The sequence below is a fragment of the Pterocles gutturalis genome, unplaced genomic scaffold (genome assembly GCF_000699245.1).
Source record: "Pterocles gutturalis isolate BGI_N339 unplaced genomic scaffold, ASM69924v1 scaffold47910, whole genome shotgun sequence".
Taxonomy (NCBI): Eukaryota; Metazoa; Chordata; class Aves; order Pterocliformes; family Pteroclidae; genus Pterocles; species Pterocles gutturalis.
In genome coordinates, this window is record NW_010145078.1 from 1 (window position 1) to 17271 (window position 17271).

The 17271-nt window shown below is 37.4% G+C and overlaps 1 protein-coding gene across 1 annotated transcript; it reads right to left on the bottom strand.

Moving 5' to 3' along the window:
• Positions 1-1118: 1118 nt before the first annotated feature.
• RBKS (ribokinase) lies at positions 1119-15243 on the bottom strand (the record flags this gene model as incomplete). Its single annotated transcript, XM_010085274.1, has 4 exons — positions 1119-1210; positions 5868-6032; positions 12584-12646; positions 15174-15243. Coding segments are annotated over 4 exons (390 nt in total), but the record flags the coding sequence as incomplete, so codon positions are not given.
• Between the last annotated feature and the right edge of the window lie 2028 nt (positions 15244-17271).

The following is a 17271-nucleotide window of genomic DNA, read 5'->3' on the forward strand; positions in this document are numbered from 1 at the left end:
GAAGGAGGTGATTCTCCCCCTCTATTCTGTTCTTGTGAGACCCCTCCCTGAAGTATCTGAACTTGGGAGACACATACTGAAACATCCCAGAATAAAATTCAGATGTCTGTTTGGGTTACTCAGACTGACCCTTAAATTCTAGAAGACTTGTGAATTGAGAACTTCTAATATGGCTTGTGATGGTTTTTAATAAAAATTTCAAAAGAGGGTAATTGAGTTTTGAAGAAATTACTCTGAAATACATTGTCATCAGACAAAAAAATCCTATAAGTAAGCAGGGCCATGCTTTTCACTTAGCTCTCCCCACTCCTCTTCACCCAAAGGTATCATGTTCCTTGCAGAAATCATCTTTGTTGGAGAGAACTTTAACTATGATCAAGGCATGGCTTCCATACGCTAGGTTGCTTCTCCCACATTCTTGTTTATATAAAGAGAGGGTGATGGGAAAGAACACAGCATGCATAACACTAATAAATAGGAAATTTAAATGAAGGCCTTATGAGACAAGCTTAATTTGTCCCTTGTGACAAAAATAATTTCCTTTGGGAGAAATAACACACTTGAATTAGAAAAGAGAGGGAAAGAAGAAAAAAATTAAAAGGCAAACGTACAGTTGAAGGGCCAGAGAAACAGATTAATTGAAAACAGATCTGTCAGGAAGAGGCATATGAAGCTAGTATTTACTATCAAGTGCAGCATGTGTGCATCACCTCCTGGCAAGCGAGTTTAAAACTGTCAGAAAACTATGGCTAGCACATGCCTGCTAATCATATCAAGGGACCACAGAACAAGGACAACTATCTATTTTAATATTTACCACTCAGTGATAACATTTTAAAAGTGTCCCTTCAGGGATTTGTTTTACTCATCTATTTGTAAGGAAGGCTGGACATGACTTTCCTGCTAAAAAATTAATTAAATTTTGAGTGCCATCTATAGGTATTCTAGAATACTCTTTTGCTCATTAGGTCAGGGATCAAAGTTGTCACCTCCAAAAGTCCCATGTAAGAGGAGTATGTCTCAGTTTTCTTGCTCCCTATGCTGCATTTCTGAGAACAAAATCCCTCTGAAATTTTACTGCTTAAGACTCCTTCTTTACTATGACAGATGACCATTACCTCAGTTTCATTGCAGCAGAAGATATCAGAATGGGTATAAAATTGTGGATCTAGGTCAGCAAGGGCTGGAGCTGGATTAAATAAAGTCTTTACTGAAAAAAAAAAAAAAAAGAAAAAGAAAGTCTCAATCTCTAGTGTTTTAGATTCATAAACAATCACCTGAAACACCGTGGTGGTTAATTCAAACTCCCCAATGTTTATGATAATGCTTCTTCCACGATTTTAATAAGTTTTACAAGAACTGATTTAGTTCTAGAATTTTTTCAGTGTTGTTATCTGGATTCTGTACATGAAGAAACTGGGGTATGAAGTAATGAAGGGCATGTCCAGACAGGGAGTTAAACGTGCTTCTGAATGTGCTACCTAACTTGTTCAAACTGACACATTATACAACTGTAGCGTAGACAAGGCACTGTATATTTTTAATATGCTATCTGGCAGAGGTAGACCTAAACATAACACGTGGCAGAATATGTTAGTTAACCTAACTTTAAACTGTAGCCTAAGGACCTGTGTAACAGCAGAAAAGGTTTTGTCATGAGGACAGTGTAAGTGACTTACTCGCTGTTAACACAGGAAGTCTAAAGACTTGCTTTCTCACTTTGCCAATTTTATGATTAATACTTCTGTGTCTTAACCACAAGGCCACCATTTTTATATAAAGCACACTCTCTTACTTTAGAAATCGTCCTTATAGTAAGTGAGCAAATCTTCCAACTTGGATGCCTAAATTTTCAGTCCTAAACACGTATTTAGATCCTAAGCTATAACACATAATAATCAGACACCCCAAAAACTTCTGAATCCCAGGCCTCTCTGCCTGCCTCATTAAAGAGTATTAAAGCGACAAAGACCTTTACTCAGAAGTCAAAAAATGCCAGGATTAGGATTTCCAATGAGATTTTAATTTGGCTTCCTTATATTATTTCAATACAGTATGTATTATAATAAACTCTTTAATTATATGATCACATACCACTGAAAACAGCATGTGATCACATAATTAAAGACTGCAACATAATACATACGCAGAAAGGACAAATTAAGGTTTCACAGGCAACCTTAACTCTTGCATTTCCTATTTTCTGAATTGCAACCCTAATAAAGTTTTTTAAAACACAAATCTTTAAGGTATACTTTCCTAGGTAAAACAAACAAACAGCACATATTGGAAAACAAACTCTGTCAGGTGGTATTACACAAACATATACATGGGTCAGGAGCAGCACTGGAAATGTTCCAACCTGGGTTTTAAGTAATACAGACTCATCCTGAACAGGGTGTAATATATTAGTATTAGTTTGCTGCCATATCTGCTGAGCAGGCAGGAGATAGAGGAACCCTCAGATTGTCTTTCAGGCTGTGAAGAAGATCATGGCTTGTGACACAGGGTAGTCTGTTTGGTCCCCCTGAGGAACACCAAATCATTTTCTTCCCAAATTCTTTCTTTCCCTTTGCCAAGATCCATTCTCCTCACCTAGTTTCCATTCTTTATTCCTCCTTGCATAGGCACTATGCACTATTTTCACTCAACATTCATCATATCTCTTTACAACCCCTCTCCTATGCTTTCTTTTTCCCACTTCCAGTACCCACAGCCTGCTCCCTGACTCTACCACCATATTCCAATCTCTATTCAACAAATTCTATTCTCTGTTCCAATTTTGTTTCCCTTTTGGTTTCTCTCTTCCTTCTTCCTCTGCCAACCCCAGAATCAAGCAAATCCCTCCTGCACTTCCCTTATCCGAAATGTACTCTCTCTCCCAGCATTCCTGTCCAGCTTTGTCCCTTCTTGTATTCAAATCAAGCAAGCTCTTCCTATGCACCTCCTGGGCCTACAAGAGATCTTTAACACTGTAAGAGAAGTTGCCTACAACCAGATTCAGCAATCACACTGGAAGTCATGCTGCCCAAATGGACAACTGCCTGTGTGGACAGACTCTCTGGGGAAGCTTGCTGTGAAGCTCTAACAATTTTCTCAAATCTACATGAAAGGTAGTTATTTTCCAAAGGCAGATAATACAGTAATAATGCAGATTTCCATACTGTTGTAAAGGCTTACCTTTAAAATAAAGCAGCTTTGCTATCAAGTCTTAAGTAAATTTTAAGGTAGCCATAATTTAAAAGGGGGTAGGGTGGGAGGCATTTTCCATTGCCTGGTTTCTGCAGCCACTATGCTTTGGCAGAAATGACAAAGATGTTAACCACAGACAAACAAATTATAAAAAAAAATTGCAGCCCAGGATTAAAAAGTTGAAGCACCAGAAAAATAGATCCTTTACTTGAAAGTGACATGGAACCTTAATAACTGAGGCTGCCTCCAGCCCATTCTTCACTACAGTATTAACAGACTGGGCGTTATCAGCCATCTTTTATGGAGTCTGTCACTACAGAAACCCAAAAGTGGCTTTACAGATTTTGACATACAATAATATTTTGGTCATCAATTAAGTGGTCTCCCTCTTGGAAGCAGCAGCAGCTTCACAACAGATGGCCATTAAAAACCTAGAATTTTCCAGTCAGATTTCCACTAAAATTTATACCCACTTCATATTTACAATCCTTCCTTCCTTCCTTCCTTCCTTGCTTCCTTAGATCCATCCATCCCAAGATTGTCACAAGATCTTTCACAATCAGTGCCAGAATGAGAGGATGTCAGAATATGAGATGTCCCTCTCTAGCTTACACATCCAGGTGATATTAATTGACAGAAGCAAAGGGTTCTTGCCTGTGTGTTCACATTCTTTCTCCATCTTACTGTTCATTTCTTTCAGTAAGAATGAAGAAAAGCAAGCAAAAAACCCCTTTGAAACAGAGGTTTGAGGCATCTGGGTGTGCATCTGTTTTAAACAAAATTAGTCTAGTGCACATCCTGACATGCAGTACTGCATTATACATGAGGGTATTGCAGGCTAAAAGAAGGGAAATTGCATTAACAATTTACAGTTGGCTAAGGATAGATTTTTACAGTGCTACAAACTCAGCTGCTGACTTAGATTTGACTGCACATGACATTTGAACATGTGTAGCCTATTGTTTTAAAGCAGAAGCAACCAAACTCTCCTGATACGAGAGCTGCACAATGATAGCAGACTAGCAGCACAGAACTATAGCTGGCTCACAGTTAACTTCTATATTTTCTTGATGTATTGTGCTGTCTACAGTTGCTAAATGCTTCCATGCCTATTCCATGTATAAGGCTTGGACTTTTTTTTAATTGTCTTAAAAAAAATCCTATCTTTTCTTATGTCACAGTCTGGCATCTTGCCACATGAGGGTGACAATAGCGTGAAGCATCTTACCAAAACTATGCATAGACTTAGAAGGAGACAAAGTAAGTCATGGATATTGACTCATGACTCAACTCTAGTCCATTAAGCACTAGACTAAGAATGCTTTTATCTATTTTCATAAAACATAATGAAAAAATATAGTAAGCTCTGTTTCCCCTCACATACATTTTAAGCATTTCAGTTGATACTCAGTTTTCTAAAGTTTTTAATTTTTATTTAGATTTGCATGAATGCAGTTTTGACATTTCAAACAGAAGTCAAAATAATTTTTCCCATTGCACAGTTCTATAGAGTTTATTACAACCACATTTTCAGAAACACTCTCTCCAAGTCTGGCATCTCACATAGCTGCTTAAATCAGAAAAAAAATACATTAAAAATTATGTATAAAGTTCTGTTACATCTGACATCTTTACTAGTGCGTGAACACTAGTGATCACAACAGGTGTACAACAGAGATCTTGGTGCAGAAGGAGGACTGAAGAGGCATCAATCCCAGCATGCTATGATCTACTGAAGCAAGCCTGGGCCCAGCTACAACAAACCAGTTCGTTCTGATCCCAGTTCCATCCCTGACCAGCTGTGTGATTGACCATACTATGAGCTGTCCCCTCCCAGTCTTATCTTCTGGATAGACAAGAACATATTTTAAATCTCATATAATGCCACACTTGCATAATTATTTAGTGTTCAAATAGAGTGGTTATTGTGCTTGAGTAACTGAAAGCATTACAGGCACTTAAACAACAAAGACATCATGTCAGCAGTGAAACCCCATCTTGTCCAAGCAAAACGTCAACTTTTATCTATATATATGCAACACTGAAGGAACAATGGCCTACATTTAAGAGTACAGCACAGTAACAACTTACTAATAATTTCAGAGACCATAACTGTCTATTCAATGGCAGCATGCCATGTCACACTCTAAGAATTTTGGTTAAGAAGAAAAAGCATTTTTTTTTCATTTTAAGGATGTTAATTTCTATATAGAAAACCACAGCCATACCTACTGCTATGCTGGGAGAACAAGGGCATAAGTCTGGTTTTGAGGTCATTTCATTCACTTTATTGTGTGTGGAACTTTACTGACTTGCATTCATTATGCTTGTTCTGCTCCGGAATAATACCAGTGTCAGGCCCATAGCTCCTGACCTAACAACATTGTACTGTATTTAGTCACAGGAGGACAGGAGGAAAGGCAGCACCAGACATATACAAGGAGATTATAAGGGTATGGGTTGATTTGCCATTCAAGGTAAATACTGCAAAATTTTAAAACTTAATTCAGTTTTCATTAACGTAGCATGAATTTGTTGGCTATTGTTTAATTTCTAAATAAAACAAGTATGACAGAAACCAGAACAGTCCACAGGATCTTTATTTAGAAAGCAAGATAAAGAATATTTTTCATGCAACACAAATGAGAGAGACAGAATGGCTTACGTTAATTTACCTCCACTGGCACGTGCCATTTTCAGAGCTTCAAGAGAAACAGCAGGGGTTATTTCTAGCTGGCAAACAAGCACTTTGGCTTTACAGATGACATCAGAAGCCCTCTTCAGGTCTTCAAAGTTTAAAAGCAGGTTGGCTCCTGGGACTATGACAATAACATTCTGTCCTAAAGAGAAGATATTGTGTTTTTTACATTCATCTTTGCAATAAAGTATGTAAAACAGTTCCTTGCTTTTCTACAATACATTTCAGATGAGGATTTAAATTTCCTTTAAAAAAAGAAACCCACTAAAAATGTACGCATCTCTGGCATTTTCAAATATCCAAGGATTTCAGAAGATCGATGGACTAATGAATGCTACACTGCGCAACAAATGCAGTAGATATTTCTTTGGGAAAAATAATGTATGGGCTTTCCCCATGCCTATTTCGGTGTTTTATCTGAACTCTAAAGAAGCACTGTACTAGCCACAAGGGAGATGGGGGACATATAGTAAGGCTGATATTTGCATTTTCTTAAAATATTTCAGTAGCACTTGAAGAGAAAAGCATCCGTGTGATTACTGAGTCCATATGCCAAAAATGCCATAAAAAATTAATTTTCCCATCAGCTGGAAACAGAGAATACTTCACACAGCTATGAAAATTATGCATGTTCCTTAAATGTTAGAGAAACAGGCTTGCTCCGTTTACCTGTAACACTTCAAGTTAGGGCCCCTAACCATCATGAAAACTAGAATCACCTTGCCATCAAAACGCAGAAAGGTAATACCTGTATCTAAGGAAGCTTTATCAGAACTGAGTAAAGAAGGTGGGTGACAGATTCTTCTGTGCTTAAAGCTGTCCAGTAGAATGGTCTAAGCGAAGCTATACATGTGAAAGCACAGTGGTATCTCCAAGCATATCTAAGATCTTTTTCATTCTTGTAATTTGTTTTACAGTTAGGTTAGGAGGTTCATTTAGTAGATTCCAAATATTCTTTTGTTTTTCTTTAGACATGCAAGTTGCCTTCTTTTATTGCAGTTTTTTTCTTTCATTCTTTTTTTTTTAATTTCTGTTACAACACCTAGAGACCTTCAGGCATGGCTGCCTTCAAATTAAAATTTATTATTAATCACTCAAGTATTAAATTCAATAAGTCAGTTGTTCCTTGATTTACAGGCTCAGCCTGCTCCTGTTGAAGATTCTTTTAAGGACCGCCAATCATTAAAGGCTACCAATTCTGTAATGAACTGAATTAGTCCGTAAATAAATATTTATGTTTTTAAATACATTATTTTTCTTGAACGTGACTTCAAAGTCCTTTGAATAAGAAATGTGCAAAGCTTGTCTCCCTAAATACGTTCTGAAAAGAAAGCAGGACAATGGAAAGAATAATATAGTGATCTCAGAGGGAGGGGCCCAAGCTTTCCAAAGCAATTCTGCTGTCAATGGTTTGGTACAGAACAGCTGCATATGAAAAGCAAAACCTCAGCATTTAAAGCCAACGCCCTGCTTTTCAACAATGATGGGCATCTCCGAAAAAAAAAAAGGAAAAAACCTTCTGCAATAAGTAAGTGCTATCAGAGATATCTGAATCCTGTAGAAGAAACATTCAAAGGTAAATTGCACCTATTCTGCCAAGGATATATTTTGAAAGCTTACAGGGTGCAGCAGTGCAAAGAGTAAAAGGCAGGGAATCAGTGGAACAAAAATGTATTTCATTTCTGCCTGGACTCTGTGCTACCTAGAATCTCAGACTCTATCCACATGTCTTGCTGCATTATCTTGCTGAACTATTTAGCTGTACTGACATGTATATTATTATTAGACTTTAGAGCTAATGGCCCAAGGCGATAAGGAGGCTGTTTGCTTAAACCCATATGTGCAAATTCAAGGTAGACCATGCTGCACTGGATCACAGTCAGAAGCTTTTCTTTTTAACTACAAAAGGTCAGAGACTTAAAGTCTGCTTTCAAACCTGCCAGGGAAATGCAGTACTTACTGCGGTGTAACAGTCCTGGTGGGCTTAACCCAAGCTTTAGAGAAAAAGCCACATTCTGTTCTCAACCACACTAACTGTGAATGGCAGCAGTCACCACAAACTTATACCAGTATGCATGAAAGCAGAATCTGGACCCATGCACTCACAGTTAATACCAGAATTTTGTATTACCAGCAACCATTTTGTTGAAAGCAATTATTTCTTGCCAGGGAAATCAGATGGGAAATCAGCACCAGGGATAACAGAGTTAAAGACAGATGGCAAAGAGGGGTGGGATTCATCTTGTCCAACATTAACTAATTTTTGAAGTTTCAAAAAAAATTCTACATTCTAGGAAATTCCTTCTAGGTTTCTTCAACAAGGAGGAGAGACAAGTATTTTCAGGGTTTTTTAAATCTTGTATCTTAGATATCTGAGGGGGAGATAAACTGTTGTCTGGAAATGTCTCTGCATCTCTGTTAACTATAGGTGAAGCCTTAAGCTGTACACCTAACTTTGAAACAGCTCAAGTGAGGTAAAGTGTTGCCCACACTAAGAATGAGAAAAATCTACTTACTGCATTACAGCTAATTCTAAAATATCACTACTTAGACTAAAAATTCTCAGTTTTGATGGGAGCATCTATATTATTTTCAGTTTTGCAGACATCAGCTAAAATATTAAGGGCCACATTCACAGTTGCTATAAGCTAGAACAGCTAAATGAAGCTGATAAACTCGTGCAAGCTTACACCAGATGGGGATTGGGTCCAAACAATACTTAAAACAGCCTGAACATTGCATATGCAAATACTGTCCTCAGTTGGGCTTCTAAACCTGCTACTGTCACTTCTTAGAAAGACGGTAACTCAAGCTAGATTTTTTTTTTACAAGTGTCATTTTATAGATGCCATCAGATAAGAAGTGCCAGTAGAAAAATCAAAGGCAAACCAGTAAATGCCACAGTGCAATAACCTCACTTTTAAAAATGGGATGATAGGCCTGAAAGCCATCAGTAGTACTTAGAATTCACCAAAATTTCAAACAATGCAATTGTAACAATAGTTGCAGAGCTCCTGCACAATAATTCTTAGAGAAAAAAGATTATATTTGTGACCAAAAAAATAATGTTACAAGAAAAAACATTTGCTGCCAAATCACACAGTTCATGAATACAAAGGCAAATTTTGGGTGTGTTGTGGTATCATAATTTCTATGCAATTACTTGGTAGGAGCATTGACTAGTTCACAAAACGTTCAAGTTCATGATGAATGTCAATACATAAAAATTCTATAGAAATTCAGGTGACATTTCTTCATAACCCTGAAGATTCAAAACAAAGATTTTCTCTTTGGAAAGTATAATTCAAACAAGCTGGCATGTGTATTCTAAGTTTGCCTTGTTTATTTAGCCTTATCTAAATATGTATTTTGAATGTTTTTATACTGGTAGTGCTTTGGTATTGAAGGTAAACTCAGTTACAAAATAATGCCTATTCACTGTTCATGAATGATTAATAACTTTATCATAAAGTCAGCACAATGCCTATCTCAAGCGAGGGTTATCTCCGAGTGTTCTGTGTTAGGTGAGCTTTAAGTCCTAACTTGCAATAATCAAGAGCACTTTAATCATGACCTGTCAACCTCTGTTGTCCCTCCACTGAATTTTTGCTATGAACACGGAAGTTGTCAGACTGGTTCAAACCACTGGTCCAGTCAGGCCAGCTTAATGGTGTCGTCAACAGTCAGTACCAGATATGGACAAAGCTGCAATAAACTTCACAGGTAATCATGTTAAAAATTATCCATAAAGAGGCTTTTTTCCTCCCTGTGTATGTAAAAGTACAATGCACATCACTTTATGGAGTTCTTACCATTCAACAGCGCACTGTTAGCAGAAGGTGTGCTAAGTGACAGAGCTAGTGGAAAGAAGGCAGGCTGAAAGGGGAAATAAAAGCTGGGGTTCAAAGTGGTGCAATGCACCTCAAAGAAAATGTGTTAAGAAAAGCAGCTGGATGTACCAGCTTTTCTCCTTTAGAGAAAAAGTACAGATTTGGAGTGTACAGGGTCCTGGCAAACTGAAGCTTGTCAGTCAAAACCTATCTGAAGAGGCCGTCGCACAAAAGAGAACAACTGAAAGGAACACAAGGTTCCAGAAAAATATTTCTGCACAGATTTCTGAGACCAGCCCAGGGGAACCATTGCAGGATCTCTGAACTGCACATTTTCCAGTGCAGCACTATAAACATGTTAAACATCTCTCCACCATCTTGCATCAAAGCAGAGAATTAACCTCTCTGTCTTTTATTGAAACTACACTGTATTGTCCCAGAATATAATGCAACTTTGAGAAAATGAAATGTGGTTGATACTTTTCAAATTTTTAGTACTTTCCTAATTACAATAATGGATGAGTTATAGCTGTGCAATTCTGTAACCAGTAAAAATCTTCCCAGAAATTCAACAGCACCAACTAGACAGATGCAGGTAACATCAGCGCAAGTTTACCTCAGAGCCTCCTCTGACTCTCCTCTCTACAGCTTTCTTTTCCTCCGCCTTCACTCACCCATCATAGTCTGCTCCCTTTACTTGAGTATCTCTCCTACTTCTGCCTGTAAGTTTACGCAGTTGATTGGAGTTGGCATTTTTCACAAGTATTGGTACTTCTAAAGAATTGTTAAGATGAAGTGCAGGTTAGGTGTGTGAAAATACAGCCATCAAAACTTGTTGATTTAAAGAGATGACCTGTGTTTCTTATTTGTCCCTTGTTGTCTTAACACAAAAAAACAACACACCACCCCCAACCTCAAATGCCTCCCTTTTAGGTATAATTTGAACTAGCAGAAACTACTTTACATCAGTGCATTGAATGCTGTGATGTTTCAGCTATGCCAGCACAACTATTGCAGTAAAACATGCATGTGTAGACAAGCCCTTTGAAAAGTGCTGTAAAACCTGTTTAGGTCAAATCAGCCAGGTTTCTACAGGGGAAAAAAAAGAAAAAAAAAAAAAGTGTCTCTTGCAACAGCAAAGCACATTAGTACTGCTATTTTATTGCATTTTACTCAATTCAGGCACCAGATGGTTTTAGAAAGAAGTAACAACCAGAACCATTACCAATTCTGTGCATCTGTTTGCTTTATAGCACAGTTCTGACCAGGTTTGCACTTCTACTAGATTTTAAATGAAATTTGAGGCCAGCAGTAACTTAATTTAGGATTTTTTACTTTCTGTAAGAAACAAACTGCATGACATTATGCATTACTCATCTCACTACATGAATCACAAGCCTATCAGAGACCCTTCACACTGACACTAACACTGTGAACCTCATGGCACTGAACAATTAATTTAGCTTTCCTGGTGCTTATAAAGGTTTTAGATCCTCAAGATGGTTTTGTTCCTTATCCTTCGGAAGAATTAATGGTGTTATAATTTTAACAGGTCATCCTCTGTTCATTCAAGTTTAGACCATGTTTATTTTAGTTGGCCATGCACATGAACTGGGAAGTAATAAGACTTGTTTCTTATTCAGCTATTCTGCACAGCAAACCTAGTGCAAAACATGGTTACATTTACAAAACAGTGAGGTCTGGGAGTGCATTATTGGATTCTCACTGTCTTTCCCATTTACAATGACCAGAGTAGTGACCATATGTGGCACAAGAAAGAAGTTCTTAAGAGCTGTTGTGGTAATTTACCTGCTGACCCAAACAAAGAGAAAGAGGTGGAAGTAAGAGGCAGGTATCCAGTTTATTCACTGTATTAGAGCTACCTTATTTCTGAATTAGAGCTGTCATGCAAGGTTTTGATTAATCTTTAATTAAACTCACATCTCCAACTAATTTGCCTAATTTTCCTGAATGTTCCTGTGCAGACTTGCCTTTAGTCACAGTTCCTTCCCAGGTTTGCTCCTGGAGAGAATAGTCATGCTTCCTTTCCTATTTTGAGCTGTAGCCCAATGTACTACCACCAGGTTTCACTGGAGCTTTTTAAGCTGACGTGCCAGCTAAGCTGTGGTAACTGTTCAGATAAAGACTCTTATCTGCACCAAAAGTGAACAAATCCAATCACACTCAATTTGTTATGCTTGCACAAACATTATTGGTCCTGAGCTCTAAATTTTGATCCAGACACACATACTTAGCCTAAGAGCTCTCAACAGCACAACTTGCTTGAGAAAAAGATAAACAGAAAGTTTTCAGAGGATAATTTAGCAATCTTGAAGAAGAATATGAAAACAAGCCAAATCTTTTCTTCTTCCCCTGCAATATGAGAGCAAAGGCACAGGCTAAGGAAAATTAACACAGAAAAAACAAATATGCCATTTCACTGTGCATTTATCAACATAAATATTTCTACTTATCCTAAGGACAATTCCTTTGCCATATTCAGGGCATAATGGCTCACTCAGTGTGCTGAGGAGGCAAACCCTTTCCTCAGTGCTGGATAAGCTGTGGTGGAAAAGGAGAGCTTTAACCTGCTACGTTGTGTGATCTGGCCATTGTAAAACTCGATAGCCATATGAATTATGGCTATCACAATGATAATCTAAGCATCTGACTCTGTTGCTTTTAGGCACCTCATCCTGCAACATGGCCCATAATAAGAGGAAGTGCAATGAAGTGTGAATGAGATGATGAAAAGAATTAAAGATGTAGAAAAAAATTCCACAATTAACAGTGACAAGGGAGGGGCTTCTTTTATGGTTGTAGAGGCAAAACAAAGAGGACAATTCATAGTAGAAACATGTACCTTCACTGTTGACAATTATTGAAGCAGTTCCAGTAGCAGCATCTGTAGTCTGACCTACAAATCCTAAGAAAGGGAAAAGTTACAGCATGCATTAGTTCAATACATTACTTTCAACCAATAGCATGTGATGCAGTTTAATTGAATTAAATCTAAAATGAACCCATAACCTCTAGCAATTTAAAAATGCTAATTACTCTTTCATGTGCAACAATGCCAGAGAAGCTAACAACAACAAAAAGTGTTAATTTACACCCACAAAACAGAAATGCCAGTCCAACATTCTTTAATTTGGCTACATCTCTGCTTTAGAGAAAGCATGTTATTTATACAGCCTTCTCAGGCACTCTACTCCTACATGGCAGTATTTCTTTTATCCAATGAAACAACAGAGTCAAGGCTGTAGAAAACTAAACTACTAAAACAACACAGCATTTAATTCTCTGTAGATTTGCATTTCAGCAGTAGTATTAACATGTGCTATGAAGGCAGTGGTGAGGCTATATGTTTCCTCTTTGGATTATTATTCAGATAAATTAACTAGAGTGAAGCTGGCAGCACTGTCTATTATAATGATTGTTCCATATTTACTACTATAAGAACCTGTTTTCAGCCGTCAGCAAATTTGTCAAATATTAACCTGTGGTCTGAAGCTTTCTGTGACAGGTGGGGTTTTTTTAGGTACAACTGTAGCAGAAAACTGTCAAAAAGGTTGAGGGTTTTCTTTCCCAACTGTATTTGAGAAAAATCTACTATTTTATTTGAGACAAATTCTGGTGACCCTTTGTTTAAGAAGCTCTTTGTGTTCTAACATTTTAGAACATGGACTTCACGCTGGGCACAGGCTGGCTTCTTTCTCAAGTTGCATCTTTTGTGGCCAATTTAAAAATCTGCTCAGATTTGAACAAAGCTGAAAAAACCACATAACATCACGCTCATACTTGCCCTGGAGCTACCCAGTTCAAATCTGGGCGAGGGAGTAAATACATCAGTAAAGGTCTAAATGGTCTGAGCAGCACTGGTAGTTGACAGGTTGTGGAAGACAGGAAGGCTAGGGAAGTGAAAAAATTATGAAACAGATTGGAACTGGAAATAAAAGGGGTAAGTGATATGTCAGGAAATAGAAAAGCAATGTAAACAAAGAAGGCATATGACAAGGATCCAGGATATGAAAGTTGGCAGAACTGGCATTATGGCAAGGATTTTCATCCAGTACTCTGTATCCTTATGTATAACAACAGGGATAGGCTAGGCAAGGATTAAACTGAGATGAAAAGCCAAGGACTTAAAGACAGTCCTAAGCAAAAAGGTCTGTGCACACTGAATCACCCCTGCCTCCAAATCTTGGAATGCAAGTTGGGATCCCAGACCAGCCTCTTTAGCAGTACATCTTGTCTTCCTCCAGCGCTGATCAACACAGGGGGTGACAATCTAACACCATATTAACTCAATGAGCAGAAATTAGTACCTTGGACCTAAATATTCCAACTCTTCAATTGATCAGTGAAGTGCAATACGATGGCATTTCAGAATTTTTTTCCTACATTTTAAGGATTTAAGGTTGCTTGTGGAATATACACTTTCATTAAGTGCTATGCATTATAATATCTTTATTTACATTATCAAAGACTTTATTCATTTGGTAGGCATGCTTTAGAAAGATTTGGAACTGTACACTAACACACTGTTTTTATGGTATCCTTGCCTGGTTTCTTGCATACATTGGAAGAGATGCAATGAATAAACCTGTATATATATTTGTGAAATATTTAGATGCTATACTGATAAGCATAATAAAAAAGCCCACAAAATACTGATTGTTCTGTCTTTAAAGCAGAATTTGAATAATGCAGTAAAGGAAGCTCGTGGCTGCACATTAAACAGAAAAGACAAACTGAATATTGAATTGCCACTTAGTGATTGCATCTGTCCATCCATGTCCACCCTGAAGGAGAAAGAGTCATATAGACAAAAACATGATCATGTAGTAAAGCAGCACCCCATAATACATTCAAACAAGAGAGAGAATTAGGGTTACAAAGGTGCAAAGATAATAGAATATTGTGCATGCTTAATTTTCCCTTTTTCCCAAAATCCTTTAAACATTGATTTTTGTGTGTATGTGTGTTAACAAACATCAGCCACAGTCTAAAATGACTGCACGTCATTTCACAAAACAGACGTGAAATGTACTGAGTTGACAAATGGACTTCCACTCTATCCCTCTGTCTCCGAACATGAAAATAAGAACGAATAATCAGTCCAGATTTTTCAATTTCTGACTAGGCCTTACCATCATTAATGCAAGCGTAAACAATTGTGTAACAGCAAGTTATCTTCAGGTGACTTGCACTGATGTAATCGTCTGAGATTTAGAGGTAATAACATTACATTTTATTTTCAGTGGTACAGCTGATTTCTTAAGTCCCCATTATCTCACCCATATTCATGCATTAAAAAAAGTTGTGTCAAAAAAATTATTTGTAGTTCTTAATGGTAAAATATATCCAATAAGGCAATAAAATAAGAAATCTTCCACTACCAATTTTTAAAGCTTAAAAATACAAAAGGCTTCTTTAAAGTAAAATTTTACCTGTAGAAATACCATTCTTCTTCAAATTTTCAACATAATCATTCCCAAAAGAATCTTTCCCAACCTGTACAAGAGATTAAAGGATAGGTTTTCTCTACAGAAAGGTGAGAGGATAGATACATCATCTGTAGACAACAAAATGGTCTAATGTAATTTGAATTCAACACCTTCTGTTTTACAGCACTTTGCCTCATCAATAAACAAATAATTACTCAATAATAATAATAAAATATATTAATAGTATTAATAAACAATAGGAATTGTGTTCTGTAATTTTCTCCTTCTCTATTACAAAGCTCTCCCCTACACCCATGTCGTTATTTTCAGATTTCATTACCTTAAAAATACTGTGTTCCCTTGACACTGGAGCTTTCTGGGGATTGTAAAATCTGGAAATGTACTGAATCTTGTACTCCTGGATCATTATTAAGCTTCAAATTGAAAGCATTCATAGCAACTCTGGTGTCTTTGATTGCAGTTTGTATTTTGAATTTTCTACCTCAAGTTTCCTCAGTGGAAAAATATCAAACTGTGGTTATGGTCTAGAAAGTGATGATAAACATGGCATTGCTGATTTCTGTAATTTTCAGTACTAAATGTACTGTTTACAAATTCAACATTTTTTGTTTGTTTTATCCAGCAACAGCAGACCAAGTTGAGTTAGGGAGTCAAGCTATGCTCTATTGTTTCTCTAACAGCAAGTTAAAGAGCTTGTAATTTCATCTCCACTAATCCTTTTAGCTGAACAGAATTCTTGCTGTTTATTCAGACTAATAAACATTTATTTTTGTTACATCACACAAGCTGAACAAAGGAGATGAGATATATGGAGAAAAAAAATTGTATAACTTGCTTAATGTTAAAATAGCATTTACGATATACCTATAAAGCCAATATAGCTTTTAATTCACCAGTTTTAGCCTATGTCTTCAGCATGCACGCTGTATGCTCCTACTTCTAAGGGCAAGTTCTTTATCTGAGTGGTATCAAAGACTGACTAATGCTACAGCAGGTATTTTTGCAAGAGAAAAAAAGCCATCTTTCAGATTAGAAGCCAAATCAAGAGGCTGGTCACGGTCTAGACAACAAAGGAATTACACGAGGAGCCCTAACTAATGATCCATCTTCTCATAAAACAACATTAAATAGCTAACGCTGTATTTGAATTACTGGAAGTGCAAAGCAGCTGCCTCTACTGCCTGCTGTTAGAAATTAGTCTATTTATGAGTTCAGTCCTTTAGAAAGCTCAGAGAAGGCCTGAGTACTAGCTAGTGATCACAACAATCAAACCTTGAGATTTAGAATTGTAAAATTTTAAGTGGCACGGATGGATGGGCCTTCCCCCCACATATTCTATTGCACAACGACGTATTGAAACACACTTTCATTTCCTACAGCCTCTATAAGGGATTTTTCTAAAGCATTATTAGGGATGGTCCCAGTCTTTTACCAAAGGAGGACAGCAATTTATGTCAAAATAGTCTAACCAGACGGAATATTCCTCCAGTACATGGGATAAAAAAAATCCCCAACAACATTTACTTTGGTCATTGTGTCATTCATTGTTTGCATATTAGAATACTTCTGTATCTCTGACTACTCCCAGTTTGCCAGACAGGGCGGGTTTAGGCTGGATGACTGCAGCCATCTACAATTTAAACCTGAGTCGTGCTCACCTTTAAAGCCAACAGTTTTACTACTCGAATGCATTCTGCCTGATGGCATCACCTTCTCGCTCCCTCACTGCTACACAGCTTCTACAACAAATCTCAGGATTTGCTCAGTTATTTCAGTAACAAAATATTTCATAATCATGTTCCAAAAGCTCAACTGAAACTTCCTTCCTCCAGCTCTGCGTCCTACATAACGGACAGACAGGCATCCCTTATTGCTCAACTGTCATAACAACTGAGATCAGCTGTGGTACTTTTGCTCACAGCAAGACATCTCAGTGCTGGAGGGAAGCCCTTGGAGGGGTCTCCCTGGAGGTCCTTTTCCTCTGGAAATTTTCCATGTTAGTTTATCAGCATCCAACCCAGTTAATCCTAATGTGTTTGAAGGGCTTATCTTTCCATTCACAGAATCACAGAATGTTAGA